At 42.9% G+C, this 13,100-nt stretch overlaps 3 protein-coding genes across 4 annotated transcripts; 1 reads left to right on the forward strand and 2 right to left on the reverse strand.

The window, feature by feature from the left end:
- Positions 1-230: 230 nt before the first annotated feature.
- LOC131681583 (uncharacterized) lies at positions 231-1,476 on the forward strand. Its single transcript, XM_058962452.1, has 3 exons — positions 231-970; positions 1,045-1,256; positions 1,316-1,476. Exons 1-3 carry the CDS (start codon positions 886-888, stop codon positions 1,448-1,450), a joined length of 432 nt encoding a protein of 143 aa, XP_058818435.1. The 5' UTR covers positions 231-885; the 3' UTR covers positions 1,451-1,476.
- A 32-nt stretch (positions 1,477-1,508) lies between these two features.
- On the reverse strand, positions 1,509-2,899 carry LOC131681582 (protein tilB). Of its 2 annotated transcripts, none has more exons than XM_058962451.1 (3): positions 2,832-2,899; positions 1,924-2,767; positions 1,509-1,858 (listed from the first exon to the last, which is right to left on the reverse strand). In XM_058962451.1, the coding sequence occupies exons 1-3, from the start codon at positions 2,839-2,841 to the stop codon at positions 1,513-1,515; spliced, it is 1,200 nt and encodes a 399-aa protein (XP_058818434.1). In that variant the 5' UTR covers positions 2,842-2,899; the 3' UTR covers positions 1,509-1,512. The 2 variants fall into 2 exon arrangements, with proteins under 2 accessions (XP_058818434.1, XP_058818433.1); XM_058962450.1 differs by having other exon boundaries at positions 2,820-2,888.
- Positions 2,900-6,868: 3,969 nt separating this feature from the next.
- Positions 6,869-8,218, reverse strand: LOC131679825 (uncharacterized protein K02A2.6-like). Its single transcript, XM_058960573.1, has one exon. It carries the CDS (start codon positions 8,216-8,218, stop codon positions 6,869-6,871), a length of 1,350 nt encoding a protein of 449 aa, XP_058816556.1.
- Positions 8,219-13,100: the final 4,882 nt, after the last annotated feature.

Consider the following 13,100-nt stretch of genomic DNA (forward strand, 5'->3'; position numbering starts at 1 on the left):
GTTAATTCTATTTGCTTCAAACCACTTAAATGAAGAAGAAATGCTAATGTTATCACGCGCACACACACCTTCTATGTGTCAACTGTATAAATTATGTATGCACACACATAAGTTATATGTACGTATTGTTATAGAATGGGGTTTTATGTGCCTTATAGTTATGAAATGTAAATGTGAGATTAATATTTCTTGTAAATAAACACATTTGGTTGGTAGTGTCTATATGCCTCCGCTAATTAGGTTCTTTACTGGCACAGTTAACCTCACTTTTCTTGACAGTTTGCTTGTGCTGTTTACATGGACTTAAAAAAAATTGTGGACGAATCGCTCGAAGAAAATCGTAAAGAATTTTTCTAAGTCCATTTAAACAGTACAAGCGAACTGTCAAAAATGAACACTCAGTTCATTTGTAATGTCAGCGTAAATTATTCAATTGCAAAAAATCCATGTGTAAAATCAACAGGCATAACGTTTACATTTTTTGAGTGTAGGGGCTATCCCTATATTTTAAGTCAGACTGAGCGGTAGCGATGTAGCGTAGTCACATTGGGTGGTGGAAACAAATTAAAATTGGCAACGCTAGCAAAACACAAATGAACACTCCGGATGAACCTATCGTCAATTGACATTTCGGCGAGTTTTGATTCGAGCCGATAATAGGGGTCCATTTCAGTGCACACCCAAACACGATGTATCTGCTCACCTCCTATTTTATGCATCTTGGTCAAAAATGCGTTTTTGAAATCCGTCACTTTCGCTGGTGAACACAGAAGTTGTTTGTAAACACATGTGAATAATGTGAGCGGAATTGTTTTTTTCATCCAAGTTTTTTTGTGAAATTATATCAAATATATTGATAGATATTTTGGCAATCGTGCTTTAAAGATGTCCAAATCATTAGTTAAAAAGGCTTTGGCATTAGCAGAGGAAGAATTACAAGCTTCTATCAGAAAGAAAGAGGCTGATAAAGGTACCTATTGAACAGCATGCTTCTAATTTATTTATAATTTATGGAATCATTTAACCCACAATTAATAATTTTAGATAACTCAGATTTAACGCCACATCATAAATCGGGAAGACAAATTGGTAAAGCAAGAAGCAAAATTGCAAAAGAAATGAAGAAGCGCTGTGGAAACTTAACAGTTATAGAGGCCCGAAAACAGCTACAAAACCGTAAAGACAATACCGATGATAATATTCGAAAACTATTGCTCATGAGTTCAACCGATATTGGGCGGGAAGTTAGCTCGAAGGTATTTTTGCAATCTAGATCAGGATTATGATACTCAGTTCCATTTTATCTAATTTACAGCTGGTTAAACGAGCTCAGACGGGGCGATACGTAGTCAAAGCAGATGAAGTCCTAGAAAGACAGGATCCTACAGAAAGTGTATTCAGCGAAGAAGACTTTAGCAAATTTGAAGAAGAACTTGAGCGGTTAGGTTGAAATAGTTTATCGTTTCCGGTAAGTAAGCTGCTGTTTTTATTATGAAAAATATCACTGTCCATTTAAATTAAAGGTGGAATTTCATTTTCATCGACATGGTTTTTGCTTGCTTTTAAATTTTTTTGGATTATATTTTTGTAGTTCACGGATCCTTTCAAATCATTTACTTTCTCGCTTGTATCTAACTGACATGGCGTACCTTCATGCTTTGATGGTTTGAAGGTCATATCATGTTGGTTAAGTTTAGGCATAATAACAAGCAGATGACCAGTGATCGATGAACGTTGACACGAAGATGAATCCGTTTTGACTTCATCTTTCAAAGCCAGCTGAAATACCTTTCCTTTTATGGTTGCCCTAACATAGTTCGGTTGTACGTCCACCTGAATACAAGAACTGTCCAAATATCTGTAATTTTAACAACTAAAATTAAATAAGAGTGTTTGATGTAGAATGTGATGACCTATAGATACCTATAGATGTGCATATTTACTTCGTATCGATCATCCTCGTCACGAAAATCAAATTTAATCTTTGGCTCATTCAAGCTGTATGGCCTGCCACATTCAGCAAACAGCGTTCTTTTCTTGACACGCACAGGATCTACTAAATCTAAACCACACTTTTCATTCGATCGTTTAGAATATTTCGCCATAAGAATTCGTGTTTCTGGGCAATGCTCGCTCTTTTGCTGCCAGAATCGCGCCGTCCTTTCTTCTTCGTCCATTTCTTTCATGCTATTCTCTTGTTCGTGAATTAATTGGTTCACACGAACTTTTTGTTCGTCGCGCTCAATTTTGTACTTGATTTCAAGCTGTATGATACGACTGTGATTCTCTTGAAAATGTTTGTATGCATTCAATCGATCAGTTCGAGATATTTCCTGCCCGTCAAGCGTATCGATCTGCGGTAGGGCACATATTACATAATCTCTATACCCGGGAAAATCAGTACATGGATTACCGGTCAAATACAGTTCTCTCAAATTGTAGTTGCCTTTCAGAGATTCCACAGTTGTTAACTCGCCTATAAAATTAAGTGTCAGGTCTAACTTCTGAAGCGATTCGAGTCCAGCAAGATTTTCAATCCGTTCAATGTTATTGACTGCCAAGTTGAGATACTCGAGCTTTTTGAGCATGTGGAGGTTTTCAATTTTTGCAATCAGGTTCGATTGGAGCAGAAGAATTTTCAGGTCTCGGCACCATCGGTCGATATGTTCAATCTGCTCGATGTCTTCTTGGTGCAGAGAAAGTTCTTCTAGTGTGCCGATGACTAGTTCGTTGTGCTCCGAACGTTTTCGAATTAGTTTTTCGGTTACTAAATGGAAAATAATTGAGTATTTTTTCAGTAAATTGCTTGTACTGTATACTTGTATACTTACTGCGAACCATTTTAATGTTTTCAAAAGAAAAGACACAAGCATATGGACCCAACAACGTGAGCTCTTTGCCGTTGTCAAGGTAGCAGAATTGAACCTCCAGGACTATTTGATGCACACGCGTTTTGAAAGATACCACAGAAATGCGCAGGAATTATGTGCAGAAGCAATGATTTCTTTGCAGCACAATTACTCGAAATCTTTAGTCTGCGTAAAAATTACTTGATTTTAAATAATGCTGAAGATGTATTGAATTAATATTCAATAGTGAGCCTGATATGCATGTAGGCTGAATGGTGGGTCCAAAATATATTTGGACCATACACATCTGGAGCAACATGGATGTTGCTTCAAGTCGTTGTCAACTCCTATTAGGTAGTTTTCATGTCGCCACCCATGTTATAGTTAGGTAAGACCTGTCCCAGGGTAAGACCAAACCGGTGTAGAAGGGGATCAATCAAGGCGATATAACGTGTTCGTGCTGTGATTATTCGAATTTCTGGTTAGTCTTTTTTATTCAGCTTCATAATTTGGTGTTAGCCAATTTCGTTTGTTTTACATTTTAAATTCACCAAAATTTAAAATTATTGTTAATATTACAATTAGAGGGGATCAGACATTGTAAAACTACGAATTCTGTACGACATCCAAGTGGAAATATTGAATTTTAATGAGAGGGGGGGTCAGATGTCAATTAGATTTTTTTTGGATTAGTAATCCAGCTTGGCTTTTTTAACAAGAAAGATTATTGAACTGAACAACTTAAACTAGAAAAAAAACGTTATAGTTTCCTTTATGTAAAAAAGTTAATGCACTGTGCTATTTTTCTCATTGGTGGAGAAAAAATAAGAAAGAAAATTTATGGAGAAAATTATTTTAAACCACATTTGCTAATGGCGCAAAACCTATAGCTAAATTATTTATAGAATTTGCGTTTCGTGTCTCTTGGGGTACCCTGAGCTTGGCGATAAGCCATGGTTTGGACCTCTTTTAAACATAGAATGTCCAATGCCAGGACTCCCGAACAGGGATGCCATTATGCCAAATTTATCTGGCACAGCCAGAGGTTTTGGCAGCTTCCAGACAAAAAGACAAATCTCCCATTCTGCCAGATTTTTAAGTTTTGGAAGCGGCTACATACACATTTTGGAAATTTGGGGTAAAAATGTCCCAAATTTTATAAAAATCGATTGATGCACATTCTACGAAAACTAAAATATATGCCAAATTACGATGACTATGAGGTCGCTGTCAAGTGCCAGATTTTGCCAGATGTTTTTAATTGAACTACCAGATTTTCTTTGAAAAATAGTGGCAACCCTGCTCCCGAAGATGACAATATACTAGATGATCTTGGAAGCCCTTTGCGATCCACGCATACCTACGTATCTTCCAAACATGATAACACGCCGACACCAGTGACGAAGTGGACCGTCTAGCACATAGATTTACAAACACGGTCTCAAACGTGAACCTACAAACGCCTGTGTTGGTGCGATCATGAACCGGTGTCCTCCGGAAGCCTCTAGCAATACGACGAGAATTCTAATGATACCTGGGAACTCACTATCTTCTACCATCTGAACCGCACACAAAAAATTAAGTATTATATTCGCGGTACGGGATATCATTCATTACTACACACGAATCTGTAAATGACTACACAGTTACAAAATCGAATTTATACACGCGAAGTCACATATGTGCTGGCAGACACGACAAACTCCGCTAGCGAATGACGGATCTCAATAGTAGCGGTCACCACGTAAAGCAAAATAGGTCATAACCTCAAGTCCAAGGCGTGAAGCGACCCGTGCCGAGGGATGAGTGATCGAGGAGTGAAAAAGATGCTCGATCGTTAACGGAGCCTGTGGGGTACCTGGGCAACCCCTCCATTAAGCGTCCCTTACCACGTTACTGCGGAGCTCTTACGTGGCGGACCTTTCTCTCTCGCGACTCGTGGGATCAATGAGCGACGTGAAAAATAACAAAAACCAAAAAATGGAGGTGCCGAACCCCTTTGCTAAAGGTGGTTTGATGAGGTCTCCCCCCAGTGGGGAGTGTAGTGGAGCGACGAGGGCTGTATCCGACAGCACCAGTGACCCCCAGTAGTGGTAGAAAATAGCTCTACCAACGCGCTGGACGGGCCACTATCCGCGATGCGTAAAGTGGTGGAGCAGCTTGATACTATAATCGAGTTCACTAACGCGAAGCAAAATATCAGCAAGGAGCTGAAACAGCCTGCTGGTGCTCCGGAAGACAGGAACAGCAGGCTTACTCCAATAGGGTAGAGTGTGGAGAAAAGTCCGACAGAGGAACCCGGACAGTGGCCTCCAAGAGGGAGGGAAGGGAGAAGGCCGACATAGGTACCCAGACAGGGGCCTTCCCTTTCCCCTTCTATGGAGCAGCCAAGTCCTCGAAGCGGCGGCTGAGTTCCCCTCGAAGGGCAAGCGCAAGACTACGTCGGACGCGAAGCGCCCTAGGAAGTCACCAGGCGAGGGTGTAAAAACCAACACCACACGGCGTGTAACCGTCACGGCCAAACGCCGTTTGGTCGAGGTAAACCGAAAATGACCCCGCCGGGCAGAGAGAAGGTGCCAGTAACTCGGCGAAACCGGGGCAGGGGGGCGTAAACCCCTGGACGCTGGTCACCAAGAAGAAGCCGACACCGACACCGGATGCACCGCGGCCCGCGAAGAAGGCCAAGGACAGAGGCGAGGCCTTGAGGTTAAAGACCGACAAGGACAAATACGCCGACGTCCTAAAGTCGATGAGGGCGGACGAAAGCTACTAGGCCCTCGGGCAAGACGTGCGCAGCGTGAGACGCACCAATACAGGATAAATGCTTTTGGTGCTGAAGCGAGGCGCACAATCCAGTGCTGTCTATAAGGCCTCGGCCCAAGAGGTTCTGGGTGAAGGCGCCCAGGTGAGGTCGTTAGGGGCGGAAATGACTCTCCAGTGTAAGCAACTGGACGAGTTCACAGCCGCAGACGATGTCGTCGCAGCCGTCAAGGAGCAATGCGACGTAACAATCGAGCGGGCCTCTGTGCGCTTGAGAGGGGGACCCTCCGGCACCCAAGTAGCCTACCTCAGGCTACTGAAAGCAGATGCCAAAAAGGTTACCGTGATAGGTAAACTGAAGATCGGCTGGTCAGCATGCCCAATCAGCATACCCCAGCCGCTTTCAGTGGATAAGTGCTATAGGTGCCTTGAGTCCGGCCATAAATCGAATGTAAGGGTACAGACAGGAGCAAACTATGTCGTCGCTGCGGCGAGGAGGGGCATAAGGAGCGGGGCTGCACAAAGGCGCATAAATGCCTTATCTGCACCGCTAAGGAGCAAGCCCGTAACTGTGCTATGGGCGGACCTTCGTGTCCCTTCGATGATGCAAATAAGAAGAAGCCGTGAACGTCACACAGCTAAATCTTAACCATTGTGCAGCAGCCCAACAGCTGTTGTGGCAGTCGGTCTCGGAGTCGAGGACAGATGTCGCCCTCCTATCAGACCCGTACAACATCCCTGTCGGCAACGGCAATTGCGTGTCGGACGGGCCTGGGATGGTGGCAATCTGTACAACGGGACGGTTCGCGGTTCAAGAGGTAATACACTCCTCCGCCGAGGGTGTTGCGATTGCCAAAATTAATAATGTGTTCTATTGCAGCTACGCTCCACCAAGGTGGCCAATAGAACAGTTCAACCAGATGATCGACTGGCTCTCGTCAGACCTAGTGGGCCGGAAACCGGTAGTCATAGCTGTAGAATCCTAGGAGGGGACAACTTGGGCTGCCGAATCACAATAACTGAAACACTTGAGTTGTTTAACGAAGCACCGTTTATTCTGCGTCTATGCACGTCACTAGCTTACATTCGAATGCCGCACTCTTCTCTGTTCGAGAGCCGAACCCTATGCCAACACTCAGTCACTCTCTTCCTGATCCCTAACTGCTAACATGGCTGTACTAAGGGGTAGTATAGTATTCCTACAATCCCTTCCTCTCTCTAGTAAAATATTTGAAAAAAAAGTAACACAGGAAACTATTCTAGGGGCTGTATCGCATAGGAGACTTCTTAGCCCGGGCTGGACGTTTGGCTGCTGGCTCCTGGATGTTTGAAGAGTTTCGATCCGATCTACTCAGCCTTCTGGGTGGTGTAGTGGACGGATTATGTGTTCCTGGATTGTCTGGTAATGTAGTTGATGACGCAGTTGCGTGACCTGAAGAAGCTGTGGATGAATCAGAAAGAGTTCCATTTTGATTAGGGGGCCACTTTCGTAGATGAGTGACTGATCTGCGATACATAACACCCTCGTCATTGGATACTATACAGTCGCTTCCTGTTTTTTTTATCACTTTGAATTGTTTCAATCTGAACTTTGGTTCAAGTTTACCGGTTTCATGATTCCTCATAATAACAAGGTCTCCAACATTTATGTTCGAAAGTTTCGCATGCCTACGCTCGTCCGCGTATCTTTTGCCCTTCAACTTATTCACTGCGTCATTTTCACGTATTCCTTCTTCACGATACATATGAGGATCAGTTCTCAGGGACGGGAGAAGGTCTTTAACTGGGCGACCAGTCATTAGCTCCATTGGCGCCTTTCCCGTTACTGAATGCGGCGTTGTGTTGTACATGTGGATATAATCCTTTACAGCCTTCCGCCAGTTTGAATTTGTCACTTTGGCAATTCGCAACGCTTTCAGAATACCTTGATTCTGCCGCTCTACTAGACCATTCATCTGTGGCCAGTAGGGAATTGTCCGAACTAGTCGAATATTCTTAGCTTGGCAGTACTTGGTAAAATCCTCGCTAGAGAACGGAGGACCGTTATCACTGCGAATGATTTCCGGGTAAAGTTGTTCATCAAACACCTCATCAAGAGCCTCTATAGTTTTAATGGCATTAGTCGATTTCATTTCAACCACTTTAAGGAAACGGCTGAAATAATCAACTATCACTAAGAATGTGGCACACTCTTTTGCGGTGAAAAAATCAATGGCTATCTCTTGCCACGCACGTTCCGGCATCTGCTTTCGTATCATTGGCTCTGGAGGAAACTGTGAACTTACAGCCGCACATCCAGCACACTCCTGTACTTTATCAGCTACATCTCGGTCCATGCATGGCCACCATACCTTCTCCCGAAGGTTCCTGCGCATGGAAACCACACCAGGATGACCCTGATGAGCTATTTCAAGGGCTTTTGGTCTCAGAGCTACTGGAAGAACGATTCGTTCATTACGAACCACAATTCCATCAAATATTCCTAATTCAGTTTTGAACGCTTCATATCGAAGCAAATCCTTGGGCCAAATACTTGATTTCAGAGCATTCATCACCGCTCTGAGGGTATCATCCTTAGTAGTTTCACTTCTGATTTGTTCAATGCTCATAGCTGTTGGGCCGTCACCTACTGCAAAAAGAAAATGCTCGGAATCTTCATCAAAAGCTTTACTTCCGTCCTTTGGGCACAATCTGGATAATATATCCGAAATATTTAGCCTCCCGGGGATATGCTTCACAACAAAATTGTATGGTTGCAAACGAAGCGCCCACGATTCTGCTCTTGAACATGCACGTCGTCCGTCTCGATATTTCCCGCCGTAGATATACTCCAACGTTTTGTGATCACTGAAGATAGTAAACTGCATACCAAAAACATAGAGATAAAATTTTTCTACTGCCCACACGACCGCCAGAGCCTCTCTCTGCGTTTGAGGGTAAACCTTTTCAGCGTCGGTTAAGCTCTTTGAAGCAAAGCTTATAATTCTAGGAGTATTATCTTTGTTTCGTTGCACCAGCACAGCTCCCAAGCCGTTAGGAGAAGCATCGACGTATAATTCGGTCGGGTCATGTGGATCGAAAAATCCAAGCTTTTGAACTTTGTGAGAGAGCTCGTTGCGGAGGTCATCAAACGCTATTGACTGCTCTTCACCAAATAAATCAATATCTCCACGAATGAACTTTCTTAAAGGTTCCGTCCTTTCTGATAGTCGAGGGATGAAATGTCCAACAAAATTTATTAGGCCGAGGAAACTTCTAGCCTCTTCCTTTGTCACTGGTTTACGAAAATTTTGTATAGCGGATACTTTTTCGTCGGAGGGGCTTATACCTGCGGCGCTGACCTTGAATCCTAGTATCTCAATTTCTTCCACGCCGAACAAGCATTTTTTCTTATTCAACATAGCGTTGTTTTTTTGAAGGACTTTCAACACTTTACTCAGACGTCCATCGTGTTCTTGGCGTGACCTCCCAGTAACCACGATATCATCTATGTAAACTATCACTCCCTCAATGCCAGCCAGCATTTGAGACATTACACGCTGGAAGATCTCGGGTGCGCAGTTTATACCGAAAAAGAGCCGCTTAAAACGCATCAAACCTCGCCCAGTCATGAACGTCGTGATACTTCGTGATTGTGGGTGTAGCTCAATGTGGTGAAATGCTGAAGTGATATCTAGTCTCGAGAAACATGTTGACCCCCGAAGCTTATTCAGGAAAGTCTCTATCACGGGAAGGGGATAATGTTCTCTTTGAATAGCTTCGTTGGGGTGTTTCATATTTATACATAATCTCACATCATCTTTCCCTTTCGGTACTACGACCATAGGCGAAATCCAATCGGGTGCCCCTTCAACTGGTTCGATGATGTCACTGCGGAGCATTTCAAGAATTTTTTCGTCAACCTTGCTTTCCATAGGACTGGGTACTCGTAGGTAGGCGATCCTCTTCGGCGGTACACTCTCATCAATCGTCAACTTGATTTGTATGTTGGGAAACTTTGGGAAGGGCTTAAACTCTTCGATGTGCTGAACTTCTATCCCGACTTTAAGAACATTTAGGTCTTCAGCTGTTCTTTTGCTTAAAAGGCATCTATTCGCACCTTCAACCACAAAGAACTCGGCGTAAGCTTTAGGTTTTGATGGATTAACGGTAATCCACGCCTCAAACATAGTAGATACCTGAAGTGGCTGATCGCTAGCATACGCTTTAAATTGTCGGTAGCATTTAAATTTCTTCTTGAAAATTGCGGCGTCGCTTCGTTGAATTGCATTCCACACGCTTGAAGTTATTGCGTTTATTGATGAACCTGAATCGATCAGGAAATCAACCGGGAAGCTACCAATTTGGCATTTTATAATTCCGTTAGTCCTGGAAGGAATTTCTCGATCCTATTAAAATAATAATCAAATAAAGACACATTATCAGTATATTTCATATGAACTGATTGCTCAAATAATATAATTCCTGCAGATTCTACGAACCAATCTAAATTCAACAAAAACAGTTACTTTTTGCAAAATAGCTAACCCAAAAAAATCTACAAAATCACTCTACCTGCGTTGCATCATTTGTATTTGTACGTCGGGGAAGTTCTTGCTTCCAATCTTCTGAACTAAGATTATTTGTTTCTCCTTCTGGTTGCTTCCAAGAGCTGCGTGGCTTGAAGATACTTCGTTTTTCCAAACATCTTCGAGCGTAATGGCCTACTCGACCGCACTTATTGCATCTGGCTCTCCTGGCCGAGCATGCAGGGGAATTCGAATGATGGCCACGAGATCCACACCGATCACAATTCTCTGGATACCGAACCGCACCAGTTTGATACCTTCCATGACCAATATTTGCTAGCGCTCGTTGGGGTTTTCCGATTCCTCCAGTCCATTCCTGCTTCACAGCCGCCACAATTCCAGGAGATGGTTCATCCGCATGTTTTGTCTTCTCTTTCTGCTTAAGCAAAATCTCACGGTTTACAGCGTAACTAGTAATCTCATCCAAACTCATTACGTTTTCCATGCCTTTATCGCGAACTCGGTCGTCACGAGCACCCATTGTTATTTGTTGCATTATCTCTCTTTCATCTCTTTCCCCAAACTCGCATCGCACAGCTTGTTCGCGAAGCCGGAGCAAAAAATGGTTGAATGATTCATTGCTCGACTGCCTTAATGACCGAAAAACTTCAAGTTCGACGCGGTCATTTCGTTTTCCAACGAAAAACTTATCCAGTCGTTTGATAGCGTTATCGTATTCTGGTTCTTCAACAGGAGAATATGGTATCTGTACAGGATCCGGGTGAATCTCCTCTGGAACCGGTGCCAGGTTATAGAAAATTCGTTGTAAACCACGACCGCCGTACGTTAGTAGCATCACCAATTTAACGTGTTGTGAATCAACGTCCTTCATTTCAATGTAGAGTTCAAATGATCGGCGCCATTCCTCCCACTCTCTACGAAGATCTTGAGAGTCAATGGCATCATTGAATGGCTGCAGGGGCCAATTTGCATTATTTCCGTTGCTCATCTAGAATTAATTTACTCTATTATAAACGTACCCGCTTATCTGTTATTATATAATTTATTCTCGTAGCAAATCGTCACTGTATTACAACGGCGAATATTTCACTTGATTTTGTTTGCTTCGCACAGCATAATACATACGATTTACAACAAAACAAAGACAACAGAGAAGAAAAGGAAATATTAATCGAAATGTTTGCATACTTTGTGCTTCACATTTCGACCTAGCATCGTCAATATTCAGTTTTATTGCAGTTTGTGCGTGAACTTTGATTTTTCGAAATAATTTTCATTTGTAGGGAGCTACCGAATCCAAAGTTTAATTTTTGGCTTTCTGTGTGACTGTGCATTCGCGTCGGTCGTGCTCGCTTTGCATCTTCGACATGTGCGCACACACACACTGTACTCGCTTTACATCACATAGCCTGAATATTTTCCAGCGACTTCGGATTCGGCTTCGTTTGCACTTGTTTTACCTCTTATTTAGGCGCTGTCGCTCTGAGTGTGTTAGAATCGCATTAGAATGTACATATTAGGGGCCCTTACACGCGCAATAAAAGTGTCATTACTAAGTAGTGTCATTACTAGAATTGTATGGGAATTCCGTCATTACTCACCTTACACGATCATTAAAAGTGACATTACTGCTCAGTAATGACATTACTAGCGCCTCGTGTACGTGTATTCATTCTCGTTGGTCTCACTCTCCGCAATATAGCAATACACACATACATACACACACAATATAATCGCTCTACGGCACATAGGCGGCCTAGCATCCCAGCGACTTCGTTTTTTTTTCGGACTCGCTTGCTTCAACTCTTGTGTTGAGTGACTATATTCGCGTCGGTCTCGCTTTCTGCAACTTCGACTAGCGGCATGTAACCAGTCCAACTCTTCGGCATTTAACCGGTCTAGCATCAAAACTACTTCGGGTTTTTTTTCGCGCTCGTTCGGTTCAGCTCGTTTTGAGTGACAATATTCTCGTCGGTCTTGCTTTTTGCAACTTCGACATGCGCTCTCGCCCTGCGGCATGTAGCCGGTCCAGCATCAAAACGACATCGGTTTTTTTCACGCTTGCTCGCTTCAGCTCGCGTTGAGTGACTATATTCTTGTCGGTCTCGCTTTTTGACTTCGACATGCACACACACTATACTCGCTCTACGGCTTATAGCCGGCCCAGGGTTTATTTTTGCGTTCGCTCGCTTCAGTTCGTGTGTTGAGTGACTATATACTTGTCGGTCTCGCTTTCTAGCAACTTCGACATGCGCTCTCGCTCTGCGGCATGTAGCCGGTCCAGCATCAAAGTGACTTCGGGCGTATTTTTTTTTTTTTTTGGCTCGCTTGTTAGTTTTATCGATATTCTATCTGTCTCGACACATTTCCATACTGTTCACCTTTTAAGCGGCCCTTACACGTTCAATATTTTTGTCAATACTAGAGAGTATTGACAAAAGTATTGTACGTGTAATGGAAAAAAAAATTATTGACGATGTGGATTTCAAACGGGACTGAAATATTGTAACAATATCGTCAATACTGGTATTGACAAAAATATTGAACGTGTAAGGGCCGCTTTATATGCAGTAATTTGCTCATTTTTTTTTTGCCGCTCTTTACGTGTGAATACAATACATCACTGTACTCAAGTATTAGTTTGCATTAATTTGTCTTTACTAGGCTAACCGACGCCTATGGCAGCCATTTTGTTCTTTTGTGTATGCTCACATGAATTCTCAATTGGAATGAAATAGAGTCGTTATATGACTCGAATCTTTTTTTTTATGCTTAACAACGGGAGGAGAAGCCTTCTTGCAGTCGTAGGAAAACGGAAAAATCTGAGTACGTCTCATTACCGACACAAACAAGCCTAGAGCTGCATAGCTTTGTTCGCAATTATACCTGAAGCCATTTTTTTTTAATTACGCAAGGAAAAAAGTCTACGTACCATCGTACCGATTGCGCCAATTGTAGAATC

The sequence above is a fragment of the Topomyia yanbarensis genome, chromosome 2 (genome assembly GCF_030247195.1).
Source record: "Topomyia yanbarensis strain Yona2022 chromosome 2, ASM3024719v1, whole genome shotgun sequence".
NCBI classification, from domain to species: Eukaryota; Metazoa; Arthropoda; class Insecta; order Diptera; family Culicidae; genus Topomyia; species Topomyia yanbarensis.